Below are 15,965 nucleotides of genomic sequence, written 5' to 3'. Positions count from 1 at the left end.
ACCTGAAATGCATCGCAGTGCAATGAAGATGTTTGTCACACTTTAAAGTTTCCACATTATTCTTTTTTTTTTTTTTTGGCACCGTTGGGATCTTGAAACGCAGAAAAGCACAATACAAAAAGAAGTGGGTGTCCACAAAATGCTTTTTCTCTTATACCTGAAATTATGTTTGATACATGTGTTCCACAAAAATGGTTTAATATTCAGAAATATGATTCTGTAGAGTCACGATGAAAGTGTGAGCAACAAAATATTATCTCAAGTCTTTATTTATTTTCATCTTAAAGATAAAGACCTCATTGATTTTATAGTTTCTTTTAAAGAAAATATGTTTATTATTTTTTGCATTTTTCTTAATAATATCTGGCTACTTTTTGGGCCATGTCTTAAGTTGCTCATTGCCTTCTTCCCATGTTTCTGAAACACAAAAGGGTTTAAAGGGTTTTAAAGGGTTACAGTCCAGATGAAACAGCAGTTTGAGAGTGTCTCACTTCAGTATTGTGATGCATGTCTTAACGAGACTGCAGCTGGACCTGCCTCACGCCTCAATAACAACTTCATCCTGGCTGCAGCTGCAATCATCAACAATAACTCTGCACGCTTCATGTATTCTCCGTACCTCATACTGTGACTTGTAGACATTTCCTGGTCAATATTTTTCACATTCATGCACAAATCTGCACTTTCATTTTAAAAATGTTGGTTATATTGCACATATTTCACATAGTCGAGGTTAATACACATTTTTACCAATAAAGTTCCAGGATTTTTCCATGACTTTGAGGAAAATTTTAAAGACCACATAATAGCATAAATAAATATATATGTATGCTTTTTTCAGTAACATAATTTTAAATATATGACACTTTTTTAAAATTAATTTTTCTTAATTAATCTCAGTTTCTCGCCACCTTTTACTAATTGCCTGCTAATTGGCTTATTCCTAATATTTTGAAAAGAAACCAGGTTTCAAGGATTAAATAGCTTGTTAGTAACAGAGGCATGTCAGTGCAGCACACAAAAAATGGTGCTGATCCAGGTTTCAAGGGACTAGTGAAGACACTCAGTTAGTTCATCGGGCACATTGAGCTCAGACTAATGCGGTCTGAATCAGTCCGGAGATCCGTGCTGAAAACTTCAGTTTGTGCTAAAAATGTTTTAAGAAGTGTTGATTCAGCTGTATGATTATTTCAGAGGCTGTGACGCTGCTGAAATGCTTCACGCAGAGAGGAGTTTCTGTTATTTCACCTATAAGCTCATTGATATAAACATCTGAAGTGCATTTTTACAATAAAAGTTTGTCAAAGTTCAACAGAAACTGTGTTTTAAATTTCACAGTTATCAACAAATTATCTTCCAATTATCACAGGAGCTGAAACAAAGGAAAAAAAACAACTCCTGAGGAGCTTCCATTGCACCGGCTTAATGAATGACAGCAGAGTGAAGACGCTGAGTGAGACAGCAGCCTGCTGTCGTGCTAACGTCCTCCGCAGCTACCTGCTGACAGGTAGACGGGTCAGCTGATCGCGTCCCTCGTCCAACCTGGACAGCTTTCTCCGCTGCTTGTGTTAATTACTCCTCTGCCGGAGTGTGTGAGGTGCTGTTAACCTCGTCTCTTAACAAGCTTTGTTTTCTCTGGCGTTAATGAGCGCTCTTAGCGGCGAGACCATGTGTCGTGCCGTATGGGGCATTTCCTCCGAAAGGACTACAGTTTTAGAGGTATGAAAATGAAGGTCAGGCTGGGAGCGGAGAGTATGAAAAGAAAAAAACTGAAATGTTTCAGTGCGGAGTCGCGAGGCGGCAGAAAGGAATCGATGGTTAACAAAGGTAATTCTTATTTCGAGTGATTTTTTTCTTTTATTCCTTTGCAGGTGAATCTTACCGTCACAACAAGCATCCAACCATTCTCCATCTGCATCATTTTATCTTTAAGGTGCAACTACATGAGGACATTTCTAGGAATTTAGCATGTTTCTAGCATTTTAGGACGTTTCTTGGATTTTAAGACATTTCTCAGATTTTAAGACTCTTCTAGAATTTGAGGACATTTCTCAGACTGTAGGATGTTTCTAGCATTTCAGGACAGTTCTAGGATTTGAGGACCTTTCTAGGATTTCAGGACATGGGTTGCCATTCAGGTTGCCATGTGTTTTTCATTTCCTACACATGACACAAGCAGCATAATCCCACCATGTGCTTGTGCTGACATCACTGTAGCTGCATCTCAGCATGTCAGCAGCAGACGCAGAGGGAAACGTTGAGCGGAAGTAGGAACATGTTGATTATTTCTTGCATTTCAATCCTCAAAAGTTGTGGATGGTACCAATGAAACTGGTCCATACTCTCACGTTTTTTCATTACCACTCTATTGATGTAGGTGCAGACGTTCCTCTGCATTGTGGGTAGAGAGGAAATACAGTAAGACCTGGATGGACCACGAAACACTGCCTACATCTTTCCGTGAAACTAGACTTTTTTTTTGGATTAAGTTGAAATCTTTCACTTTCTGATTTCCCACCAGAGAGAAAACAGACAATTTAATTTGGAGAAAATCGGCATCTGTGTGTGTGTGTGTGTGTGTGTGTGTGTGTGTGTGTGTGTGTGTGTGCGTGTAGGACGATCTGACTGCTGAACACTTGTTGGTTCGGAGCCTAACAGAAACTGGCAGAGTGAAGCTGTGATTACAGACAGCAGGAAATTGCACACTAAACTGTGTTTGACACTCAGCTCAAATCACAGCAAACCCTCTGCAGTGAAGTGGATGAATTTTGAAATTTGCATTTTTGATGTAATCACAATGACTGTAACTGCGATTCCAATGAACATGCGTGCACGTAGAAAGCAAAAGTCGAACTCACGGTCAGTTCGCAGGGAGTTGTTGAGGAGCTGGAACAGCGGGAAACTGTCCCAGGAGTCGACGGGCTGGACCTGCAGAGCGGCGTCCATGTCGGCTCTGTACAGAGACAGGAACATCTCTGCGTGTTCGGCCATCAGCTCCGGCCACCACGAGAAAGCCTGAGAGACAGAGAGCGATATTACAAAACCACATCAGAGAACAACAGTCTAATATTTAACAGGAAGATGCCATAGTTTTGGTACACAGATATGGGAGAGTTGACATCACGAGGAGGTCAGCGTGGGTGGATAGCACAACAAAGAAATTTATTTCTCAGAAATACTGCGGGGTTAATGATCTAAATGTCTTTCTCAGTGAGTGTGTTTATGTGGGTGAAGGTAATGGAGGTGGGGAGATTTTTGGGGGGTTTAGTTTGGATCTTTTGCTTTCTGATTTCTCTTCTCTTGTTAAAGTCATGTGTGGATGCAAATGTATGTACATGTGTAATTTAATAGCATTTTTTGCAAATGATGTTGTTTTACCTTGTTTGATTTGAAAAATGATTTGTGGAGTTCCCCAAGGCTCTATTACAGAGCCTCTTCTGTTTAACATCTATATCAGTGATACTCAACTTAAGGTCTGCATGCCAAATCTGGCCCCCGATGGGGTGTCAGACTGAAAATTCAGTAATTCATACTAGGGATTGTTTTTGTACTTTTAGTACACATGAGGTGCCAGAGTGCATAAAACAGCATCAAAATAGAGCTTGTTTAAAAAAAAATGTGGAGTATTGCCCGCACCTTCAAGAGAGGTCCATAAATGTCCAAAAATGCTCAAAATGACCTAAAATCTGAAAAACTCCAAGAAACATCCTGAACTCCAAGAAACATCCTAAAATCCCAGAAACATCATAAAATCCCAGAAACATCCTAAAATCCTAGAACCGTCTAAAACCCTAGAAATGTCCTAAAATCTAAGAAAAGCTCTCAAATCCAGGAAATGTTCCAGAATCCAAGACATGTCCTCGGATCCTTGAAACGTCCTAAAATCCTTGAAACATGTATGGGACTATTGCAACTGGCCCCTGGTCTCCTGTTATTTTTGCAAAAGTGGCCCCCAAGCAAAGCAAGTTGAGGATACATATGTATTATATTTATATATATAAAAAATAATAATAATCCATATTGAATAAATCAAATAAGCCGTCCTTCAATGTTGATAAAAAAAAATACAACAGAAGATTGAATCCTTTTTTTAAGGGCACTGTGCGTTACTCACTCACTGTGTATCTAATGTCTCCTGAATGTCTCCATGACCACAACATCTTGTTCTGAATAAGACAGACAACCTTTTAAAAACTGCAGAAATCTAAATAAATGGAGGCAGGTACAAGATATCTTTAGTAGCTGTGAATGTTAGCTGCTATTAGAGCGAAAAAGAGGGAAAAAGCTCAGAGGTGCTGCTGCATCCCGTTTCTGTGGCTCTCCGGTGGACAGAGATCAGCCTGCTCAGGTGATGACTAAAGGACACCTGAGACAAAAGTGCAACCAGCCTTGAATCACACGCTCATGCTCTGAGGTTGATATTTGTGTATGAAAGGGGAAGAAGAGGCAGAGATGGAAGATGGGAAATAAAGAAGAAACGACACAGCAGCGGCTCATACTCGTGGCCTTGCATGACGACTCATCGGGCCTTTCAAAACACGCCTTTTCAGTTTCCTTTTACTGACAACAAACAGCATTAAACCAGCCCGACGATTCCTCAACACTCACAACCTCTTTCTTCTCAAGACATCGATTTCAATAATGGCTGATTGTAAATAAACGCAGCTCTTGGTCCATCAGGAGAGACAAAAGGAAAAGACAAGAAAGCAGCAGAGGAGTAAAAGAAAAGAGAGACAGATGTAGAGAAGCAGGAGATGAAAGGACAAGAACAGAATAAAGGAAGACTAGAAAAGATGGTAAAAAGTAGGAAAGATGGCTGAAAAGTGGGGTGAATAGAAGAGAAAATAAAGAAAAATAGGGGACATTAGGAGTGAACAAAGGAGAACTTAAAGAAGACAAAGATAAAAAATGAAATTGTGGGAGGAAGAAAGAAGAGAAAAGAACATGCATGACATGAGAATAAATGGACAAAGGAAAATGAAAAAAGGAAAAGGTGAAATAAATAATAAGGAAGGAAATGAAAGTGAACAAGGGAGGACTGGAAGGAAGTAGTAAAGAAGGGGAAAAGGGAAAATGGCCAATAAGCAAAGACAGAAAGAAATGTAAAAGAAAGGCAGAAAGAAAAAAAGACAGAAAGAAAGAAAGGACGACAGAAAGAAAGACAGGACTGGAAGGAACTGACTCCTGAAAAAAAGAGGGTAAGCAAGTGCAGAGAGAAAAATGAGTTAAAGAAAGGTCAACAGTAAAAAAAAGACATAGAAACAGAAAGAAAGGGGCAAAGAAAGAAGGGAAGAAATAAGAGAAAGGAATGAAAATAAGAGTGAAAAACAAGACAAACAGGAAGATTAAGTAAGAAGGGCAAAGGAAAAATGAAGCAGAATTGCAGCCTTGGAGTTGTACAACTCCACAAAACAGTCACGTTGCAGTTAAAGTTCACATCCATTTCTGTGAAAACATCGATGATTCAAACACCAACATCGTGATGGTCACACAACACATTCGTTTACTGAGTCGTCACGTGCTGCCGCTTTTCTGTGGACTTGAGCGTCTACATATTACACTGTCTTTCTGCGTCTGCTGCTGACGCTCCTGGAAGACGCTGCACCGTGATGTCAACAGAAGCAATGATGGGATGACACTCCACATGGTTATGTTTAGATAACAAAAGCACATGGCAACAAACGCCGGGACATCAACAAAAGCACATGCTTTGGTTTGGGCACATGGTAAAGTTTAGAAAAAACCCCAAAAGAACACATTCAGGACAGGAAGTGATCACCGGACTCCTCCATCAAAGTCCAAGCTTTGTTCATTCCAACTCCTGCCTTCTTGCTCCTTATATTATATCATTACTGGCAGGATTTCATCTCGAGACCGTCCAGCGGCATTTCATGCAGACTCAACAGGTTTCATCAGGCTGGGTTATCAATTGACACCGACCTTCGGCGTATCATGCTGCCACAGCGCGTGTCTGTTCCTGCTCCTTATGTTATGTTACTGCTCCGGCAGCATTTCAACTTGACACCGTCTAGCGGCATATCATGCAGACGTAACAGGTTGCGTTATCAAATGACACCGACCTTAAGCGTATCATGCTGCCGCATGTTGGGATGATTCTCCACGTGGTTATGTTTAGGTAACAAAAGCACATGGCAACCAACGCGGGGACGTCCACAAAAGCACATGCTGGCGAAGATGGTTAGGTTTAGGCAAAAGAGGTGCATGGTAAGATATAAAAACACCCATCAAAGTCCAGATTTTGTTGGATCCATCCACCGCACATCGTGCCCAACCTTCAGCGCGTCCTTATATTAGCGTGATATCAGTGTTCTCACCGTATGCCGTCTGGCGGCTTACCATGTGGAGTCGACACGTTCTGTCTGGCTTTGTTCTAAACTGACGCCTCCCATCAGCATATCGTGCTGCCGCGATAGGTGCCATCCAACAGCGTATTATAAAACCACAAATGTTTCTGTTCTGCCATGTTCTCAGCTGACATTAACCACGTGGTTTATCATTCAGCCACGAAAAGTGACTTTGACATCGAGATCTTACGAAATCAATGCAAAAGTGGCTGGGTCACAGCGACCTTTGACCACCAAATTCTGATCAGTTTGTCCTCGACTCAAAATGAATTCCTGTGTCAAAATTGAAGCAGTTCCCTAAAGGTGTTCTTGAGATAATATATTCACAAGTATGAGATGGATACAAGGCCACAGCGCCCTTGACGTTTAACCACCAAAACCTAATCATTTCTTTTGAGATATCACAGTCAGAAAAAAATAAGTTGGACAGATGGACAACCAAAGACATAATGCCTCCTGCCACGGATATCCCCAGCATGGACACATAAAAACGGATAGCAAGGTAGGAGTGCAAGAAAGTAAGAAAGAAAGGACAGTACAAAGAAAAAAAGAAAAGGAGAATAAAAGGAACCATTAAAAAGGGAAGGAAGAGCGGTGGAAGTATGAAAAATTGCCAGTTAGGGAGCAAAAACCGGAGAGACAAAAGGTGACTGGAAGAAAGCATTTTAAATAAAGAAAGCAAATAAAGATACATGAATAACAAAAGGGAAAGAAAAGACATATGACATGAATAGGAAGACAAGACATTAGGGAACAACAGAAAAGGAGGAGAAAAAGAAGGGAATAAAGAAAAAAGAAGAGAAAAACAGCAAAAGAGACGAACAGAAGGTCAGAATTAAGGGATTAAACAATGGAAAAAAGAAAGATGGGAAAGTCAAATTGGAAGAAGGAAATGATAAACAAAGATAAAGAAAAAGGCATTAGAAAACAGAAAAAGATAACCAGAGGAGAAAAAGAAAGGGAAGAACTATAAATGAAAAAGGAAAGACAAAGAAAAATGTTGAGATAAAACAAAAGAAAATAAATGAGGAAAAGGACAGAAAAGAGGACACAACATGGGATGCAGAGAAAACAAGACGATAAAGACGAGCAGAGAGAACAGAAGACGAAGAAAATCAATGATGAACGAGAAAATGAAGGTCCGGCCTGTTTTCAAACAAAACACTCCTTTATTTTAAGCAGAGAAGAAGAGCGGCAGCGCTGGAGAGGGCTAATATACGTATTGTACCACCAAGGACATCCGTGTCTCTGCGTCCTCCCTTCAACACCTGACAAAACGGAGAAAGCGTATTCACTGGATATCTTCCATATTAGAAGACAGCAGGTAGATTTATTAGTGGTTTTTTAAACTTTGCTTAAAAAACGAAATTACAGTTGGCATGTTTTGTTGTCCTGTCGTTGAGAGAGGTGAAGGAGCAGAGACGACAACAAGGGACAGCTGTCAAATTTGGGATGTTAGGGACACCTTGAAAAGTAGTTTATGTTCACGACTGCAAGAAGGAAACAGAACTTGATTAAATTAAGATTGGCGAAGGAGTGACGTGACTGGTGGAAAGGTAGTAAAACAACCCAAAAATAGAAATTAATTTGGCCTTTTGTACTCTGCAGTTTGTCTGCTGTTTGAGTTTGACGAAAACTCGCAAATGATTGAGAGTTTGAATGATTTTCTTTTCTATTTGTCCACATTTAAAGAAGATATTTCTGACGACTGATAAAAATCCTTTAAAACTTTCAGCTGACCCCAGGTGTTAGGAAGTAATCGGATCAGATCTCACCTACTGGATGAAACCTTGAAAATGGGTTGTTAAAAAAAAGAAAACCAGATTTGTGAACCACTTTGTTTACAAAACGTTTTGTAAAAACGATTGCGTTGTCGCCTCAGTATCGGAACAAATGCCTCCCCTTCTGTTTCTTAGTGTGACGTTAAAAAATGATGTCACAGTTAGGGCTGGGCGATACGGAATAAAGTCTTATCGCAATATTTTCGATATATCAGTCGATATCGATATATATCACGATATACATCAAATCATTATTTCTGTCAAGCTTAAAGGTTCCCTTTCACTCCTAAGTGAGATATGAAGATATCATAAAGTTAATTTTGGTTTGGAACATGATTGTTCAACACTTCTGTCCTCGCCGTGTTTTGGCGTGAGTATTTCCTCGATGTCATGAGAGCGTGCGACAGAGCCCTAAAGCGTGAGACGCAAGGCAGAAGTTTTGGCCCGGCAAAGATGGAAAGACAGAAAACCAGAAGACGCACTGCCTCAGGCCAGTGTAGAGTCAATTTATACTTCCATGTATCCAAAACATTGAAAACCCATACAAACGTGAGTCTTAATTTTATAATTTTATAATCACAGCTAAATCCCTCAACCTTATGTGCAACTAACAAACAAAAAAGGGAGAGTAACAATCTGGTGGCCACGAAACTGCGTAATTCACACACAACGAAGCAAACAAAAAGACAGTCGGTAGCGACGCATGGAGAACAGGTCGGATCCAACAAGTGATACAACAAATACACAAACATGAGGGGAGAGCGGCTGAAACAGTCACAGCAGACTTACCTCTCTTCCCTTCCAACGGTGGAATACGAAAACAAAAACAGAGAGGACAGACAGTCAGACGAGTAATAACAAGTTTACATTTGATTCATCTGCAGTCAGTGAACCAGGACAGAACATCGGCATTGTGTGTCTCTGCAAACCACAAATATCACATCTGATTGTTTCATATTTGTCATATCGAGCTTTTTAAAGTGACGAGTTTACGAGCTGATCGGGAGGTAAAGGGGATGACAGACGGCGGGTCACCTAGGAGACGCCTGTCAAACTGCAGACCAGTTTATGTCCAACAAACAACAAAATCAAGTTGTTTTTTTTCACTTAGTTTTTATCATCGCTGTGTTTCTAGCATTTCTACAAATGCAGGTGTTTTTTTTAGTAACATGTGGCTTTCTTTCCAGCAGCTCTTCAGACCACAAATGTTTTCGAGGGACCAACGGCTGTTTTCCGAACTTTTTATCCCTCAAACATGAGTGTTTTTAGCAAAGCCCTGACCGTTTTTTTCAGCTACTTTTTTTCCCCTAAACATGGGTCTTTTTTAGGGAGACACGTCTGTTTTTCCAGCTAATTTTTCAGCTCTCAAATATGTTTTTTTAGTGACCCATTGCTGTTTTCATAGCAGCTTTTCAGCCCTCAAAAAGGATTTCCTAGAGATCCACCACTATTTTTCCAGTGGTATTTTTAGCTCCTAAACGTGGGTGTTTTTAGCAATCTTGGCTGTTTTTCTTTGGACCTGTGGCTGTTATTTCAGCAGCTTTTCAAGCACACAAACTTGGGGGTTTTCTAGGGGTCCTTGGCTGTTTTTTCAGCCAGGATAGTGCCACCAAAGAGCAGTTGTTGTTCCTTTTTTACAGATTTCAAAGTATCTGCCACATAATGACACACGAGTGTAATTAATCTGTGTTTGCAGAAATGAATAATGCCAATGGATGGATTCTGCAGTGCTTCTTTAGCTCCCCTCCAAGTTTATATTGATCACATTCTTTGTTGTGATAAAAACTTTTCAGCTCCCCTTCACTCAAAAACAAAATGCATGTCGCTTATTGCTCCTTCGCTGTCATGTTTGGGCTTCATTCGATGTTTATTTTCACATTGATCTGTTGAAAGACAAGAGTTTCTCTGAGCTCTTTAACATGTGGGCGTACCTGCAGATTTTTGGAGTTTGGAGCAAGTGTGGGAGACATCTCATGTCCAGCTTCATTTAAACATTCGAAATAAAGAATATTTTAAAAGATTTTGTGTTCTTCCAGAACGACGGGTAAAAAGGAAAAAAATATAATCAAAACCAGGTAACACCACCTTGACATCATCGTGGTGAAATACTGACAACAAAATAAACAACGAGACGAAGTGAGAACGTTGACGTTGACAATAACGGAGTAAACAATTATTATTCATCTCTAAATTTAATCTGTGACAGCTTGTGGCGGCGATCTGACAAAAAGCCTCTAATTTGTAGTTAACATCACATCTGAAGCTCGGAGCAGAGATCCACCGGTCGCCATGGCAGCGGCAGAGCGTGTTATTAATAGCTGATGAAACAGATGCCTGAGCGCCACGCTGCCACTTAGGGCCGATCAAACCGCCACGTCTCAACACCTATGATTGATCAGTTTTACACTGCGGCGTATGAAGGCCGTCTGCATATGGGCCGTGGGCGTTGTTTTCATCGTGCCTCCGACGCAGATTTCAATGCAGCGACGCCACTTTCCGTGTCATCTGCCACTTTAGAGCGGGCGCTGCCAACAGAGGCAAAGGAAGAAAATGGGCAGTGCTGCGAAAAGTGATCAAAAACATTAATGAAATGATCAAGTGACTCTTTGCTGCTGTCAGTCACCGAGAAAAAAAGAGACAACAGAGTTTCTGCTGAAATTCAAAAGAAGAAAAGAGTTTCAGAGTTAGACTGTCTGATGCAAAAAAGACGGAGGAGAATTCTTTTCTTTAGCAAGTCGGCTCCTCACAACAACACGGACGCTCTGTCATACAACAGAGACTCTACACGGACGACTCAGCAGATATTTACCCTCACAAATGTTCTCTTTATGGGACTGATGACTGAATACAAGGGTCTCAAGCTCAAGTCACAAGCTGTTAATAAAAATATCTATCTATATCTACTGTATATCTATCTATCTATCTATCTATCTATCTATCTATCTATATTTATCTCTCTCTCTCTCTCTCTCTCTTCTCTCTCTCTCTCTCTATATATATATATATATATATATATATATATATATATGCTTATATATAGTGGCTTTATAGTGTATGCTTTAAAGTGGGGATCCTCAACTTGCTTTGCTTGGGGGCCACTTTTGCAAAATGACAGGAGGCCAGGGGCCGGTAACGGCAGCAATTTTAGGACATTTCTCGGATTTTAGTACGTTTTTAGGATTTTAGGGTGTTTCTAGGATTTCTAGGAAATTTCTTGGATTTTAAGGGACTTTCGGTGATTCAGAACGTTTCTAGGATTTCAGGACATTTTAAGGATTTTATGACATTTCTGTGATTTTAGCATGTTTGTAGGATTGCGGCATTTCTAAGATTTATGACATATCTTGGATTTTAGGGCATTTCTGGATTTTAGAAGGTTACTCTGATTTTAGTATGTTTCTAGGATTTTAGGACATGTCTTGGATTTTTGGATAATTTTAGGATTTCAGCACATTTCAAGGATTTTACAACATTTCTAGGATTTTTAGGACATTTCTTGGATTTTAGGGAATTTCTGGATTTTAGAAAGTTTCTAGGATTTTAGAACACCTTTAAGAAATGTTTCAATGCTTAGATCTTTAGCAACACGTTTCCTTTGCAAGTAGTGTACTTTCTGGGTTTAAGGCACTCACTGCGAGTGAGTCCACATATCTGTATGAGAACTAAGCAAAGTGTACATAAACGAATTAAATACCTCGGAGTGATGTTCGTCGTTCTGCTGCAGGACCTCGATGCAAAGCTCTCCCAGTCGCATCATGTCTTCTAGTCGTTTCTCGGGAGCTGCCTGGGGATCCACTGCAGGTCCAAACACAGCGGAAGAAACAAACAGAGGAGAAATTAAAACACTCACTTAATACATGATTACATTTCCCATAAACCTCAGCTGACTGTATGCAGCCCCATCAAAACACATCGATTACTGCCAGATATTGCTGTTATCCTGCTCCTCAGAAGATGAACCCTTTACATCCACAATACTCAATTTACGGACCCCAACAGGGTGCCAGGTGGACCCCCCTCAACCATTTTCTAATTCAAAGTAAAATTATTCACACTGGGAATTGTTTTTGTACATTTAGTAAACATAAGGTGTCACAGTGCATAAAACATGAACCAAAATAAAGCATGTTTTTTGAGAATATAATGTCCTAAAATCCTCTAAAATCACATTTCCTTCCAGGTTTTTTATATGTAAATTAAAATCATGCACTAACCAAACTGATTTCTAAATTTCTCAAAATAAATCTTTAAACTCTCACCCTTGATCTGAGCGTACTCCATGAGCTGGCTGTAGTTGATTCGGGCTGCGTTCTCCAGACACTTCTGCACCAGTTTCTTCATCTCCTCGGGAGGAACAGGAGTGGTGATGTCCTTCATCAACACCTGAGACAACACAAAACAACGGCCATGTCTCGATGAGTTTGAAGAATTCAGCATTACAGAACAGAAACCAGATTGTTTGATAAGCCTGTAATTATCAAGGGTCTCAAGAGCAGGAAATCACACCTTACTAATAATTTTAAGTGAAACAAAACTGGTCCTGCTTTTAGGCCTCGGAGTAAAACCATTGGATGAACTTTTACTTTCTAAAATGCAAATTCATGTTTGATCTGTTTGAGCTTAAATTTTAATACTTTCTGAATGACACTCAATAAAAAATGGAATTCACCCCTTTCCACATATACCCAAATCCTAAAAAACTCACACAAATCCACATAAATGCATACCCAAAGCGGCGTTTCCAGCTACTGATAACATGTAGTCAGGTCGGACTTATGATTTATGTGAGGTCACCAGTAAAAATGTTAAAGTTGTTGATTTGTCCAGTGACAAAAATTTAATATCTTGTTGCACAACACAATAGTGCACATAAGACTGAAAAAACGTCATCTCTCAGGACCTTTGGAGCGCCATAATTTAACACGGAGAGGATCCATGATGTATAATGAGTACTTTCACAATACGTCCGAGATGCGGTGCTAATAAAAGTATAGTACTTTGACTGGAGAACGCAGTTATGCATCTGAATCAAACTGTCTACCTGCACGTTTTAATTTGACAATTAATCAGCCCGGTCGCCGGAAGAAAAAGTTGTCATTGTACGTTTTTGCAAATCACGTATACGTTGCATTTGCATGTTTAGAACACATCATATCAAGGTTTCTATGTGATATAGTTAAAATAACTTGTCTGTGGGCCGAGTTTGTCTTGAGAAAGTGGAGGATATGGTGGACAATGTGACTCCGAGGTGAGACAGTGTTTCTTTACAGGTCCTTGCTGCATTTCCATTTTGGCCACCAAACAGGGAAATTTTAGGCCAAAACATAATCTTAGCCTAACCATAACCAAGAGGTTTTTGTTGCTAAACATTACACACCTAAAGCACAGCATTGTTAAAACGCCAAGTTTAATTTAACGCATCGACTACATAATAATGTATACTTGCTACATTTCTATGTTTTGCAGAAATGTACCAATGCCAGCATTTATTTAGTTAGTTAGGTTACTTCTAATAAATGTGAATGCCTCATTCAAATTAATTATTGGTAATTATCAGAAGATTTCAACTATGCCTGCATCATATAATTGCACCCATTACTGAAATATGCCATTTATCTTTGGTTTACCTTTACACATGAAAACTGCAAAAAAGAGGAGCTTTTTTTCTGCACTTCTTATTCTTCAGTTGTTTAACCCTTTAACATCTGGATACACCTACATCTAAACCTCTAAGACCCGAGGAAACTGATTTAAATTCCTCTAAATGCACAGGAATAATAAAATTAGTAACTTGGCAAGACTTGACCTGCAAACTGCAAAAAAACAAAGAATAAAATAAAATAAAATAAGTAAAAGGTGACATAAAAAACAATCTGAAAATGTGAAAAATCTGGGAAAGAAACCCTCAAAATTCCTCATTATTATCAAATTATGTTATAAAAAAATAAAGATAAAAACCTTTCTTCAATTAAAAAAATAAATAAAACCGGACTCTGTTTCTTTTACTCTTCTTTCTTTCTTTTGTTGTGCTTATTTTCATTATTTTCTATTTGGCTTGCCAGTCATTGGGCCATTTTTTGTTAAGTTGCTCGTTGCCGTTCCATGTTTTTGAAAGAAATCAAGTGAATTTGCTTAGATTTCAAAGAGTTATTGTAAACCACAAATATGTGGTTCTGAGTGTCATCAAAGAGCAATGTCACACACTCTTTATAAAAGTAATCCTTCCCTTTGCTGAAAGGAAATGTGGAAACCTTAATACAACTCTCAGGTCCAAGTGTTTTTTTGTCTGAGATTTGCTTTCAGCAGGATTCTAAGACACCTAATGAAAAATTCAAAAAAGAATCTTTCTGCTTTGCTACAAAAAACAGCACCCAGAAAACCTGGAAGTATGTAAAATAAAAATGTATCTGAAATGGGTTTAAATGTGTATTTAATGTTTTACCCGCTCCTGCAGGGAAAGCGTTGCCTTCAGGGCCCCATCTGGTCGTCCAAAGGGAAAGCAGTACCTGCAGATGTAAAACGTGGGCGGTCATCACATTTAGAAACAATCTCAAGGATAACTGTGTGGAGGAAAAAAAAGAAAAAGGAATAATAATAATAATAAGAAGAAGAAGAAGAAGAACTGTGAGATGGAAGCAGCGGCAGCAAGACATCAGTCAGCGTCAACAGATGGCTGCCTCCTTTCATCTAATTACACTGATGAAGGAAGCTTTTCTCACCTCCAGCTCCGTCTGAGCGCAGACGAGGCGGTTCACGGAGGTTTCACGTCGCTAATTGACAAGTGAACAGAACTAAATAAACAAAGGCACGCGGTCACATGGGTCAGCCATTTATTGGACAAAAACCTCCAGGCAGATGTTCTGCTCCTTCACACTGATACTACTGAACAAAAACATATATATATATAAAAACATATATTATCAAGCGGGACTTTGTTTGAAGATTCAGTTCATACTTCAGGTAAAGTCGCGAGTTTGTGATGTTCATTTTTATGAAGAAAGGAAATCCGTGAAAGAGCAGAATCTGTTAAAAAGGCCTGAATTGTCTTTTCAATGAATGTTTTGAAGTGTCTGAGGGGAGCCGACATGCGTGATACATGAACACTTGCAGTTTAAAAATATATGAATTAATGCACGGCACTTGTGAAGAAATCATATTACACAAAATAATTAATAATTTATTAAATTTCGATCACCACTTTAAAAGGCAAAAAACCCCATTTTAGTCATTAAGTAAAAATAAAGCTTCGCAGTTGTTTGATTTTCTTTTTTTTTTCATTTTATTTGAGTAATTGGGGTGTTTTTCAGCTGCATGTCTGACTGAAGCCCTTTTCAGACACTAAATTAGCAAGAAGACTTTCAGAGTGACACAGTGGCGCGGGTCAAACCGGGTCGGCGGTCTGTCTGAATGGACTACCTTTTCTCTACCAACCATGTTTGAATTCTTCCGTTTTGTTTTTGCCAAATAGACTTTGAGAGAAACATGATTTGCTGGATGGGTGATGTTCAGTGAAGTTTAGGTGACAAAAGCTAAATTTGTTGAGGTCAGAGAAAGATCATGGTTTCAGTTAAGTGCTGATGAGAGTCAGCACATCCAGTCTAGTAGTATTTAACAGAGACCGTGATCTTTCCCTGACAGAGTATTTAGACAAAACGCTTTTAATGATGCTGTAGTTGCTATCAGTGAATACTGTAGCAAAATAGTTAACTGTCAGTGAATGTTGTGCATATAAATGTCAAAAGGTTTTCTCAGTATGTTGATAAAAAGTTGCTCAAATTCGAACAGAAAGGGATGGACTGGGTCCATGTGCATCAGAGGA

The 15,965-nt window shown here is 39.3% G+C and overlaps 1 protein-coding gene across 1 annotated transcript in view; it reads right to left on the bottom strand.

Moving 5' to 3' along the window:
- cadps2 (Ca++-dependent secretion activator 2) overlaps positions 1 to 15,965 on the bottom strand; it is a 187,322-nt gene that overhangs the window by 18,717 nt on the left and 152,640 nt on the right. Inside the window, 4 exon segments of the mRNA XM_042496456.1 lie at positions 2,859 to 3,015; positions 11,841 to 11,941; positions 12,406 to 12,529; positions 14,589 to 14,652. Of these exon segments, the coding sequence (XP_042352390.1) occupies positions 2,859 to 3,015; positions 11,841 to 11,941; positions 12,406 to 12,529; positions 14,589 to 14,652 (446 nt within the window).

The sequence above is a fragment of the Plectropomus leopardus genome, chromosome 11 (assembly GCF_008729295.1).
Source record: "Plectropomus leopardus isolate mb chromosome 11, YSFRI_Pleo_2.0, whole genome shotgun sequence".
Taxonomy (NCBI): Eukaryota; Metazoa; Chordata; class Actinopteri; order Perciformes; family Serranidae; genus Plectropomus; species Plectropomus leopardus.
The sequence above is the reverse complement of the archived record's forward strand: the minus strand, read 5'-3'. Positions and strand labels throughout refer to the sequence as shown.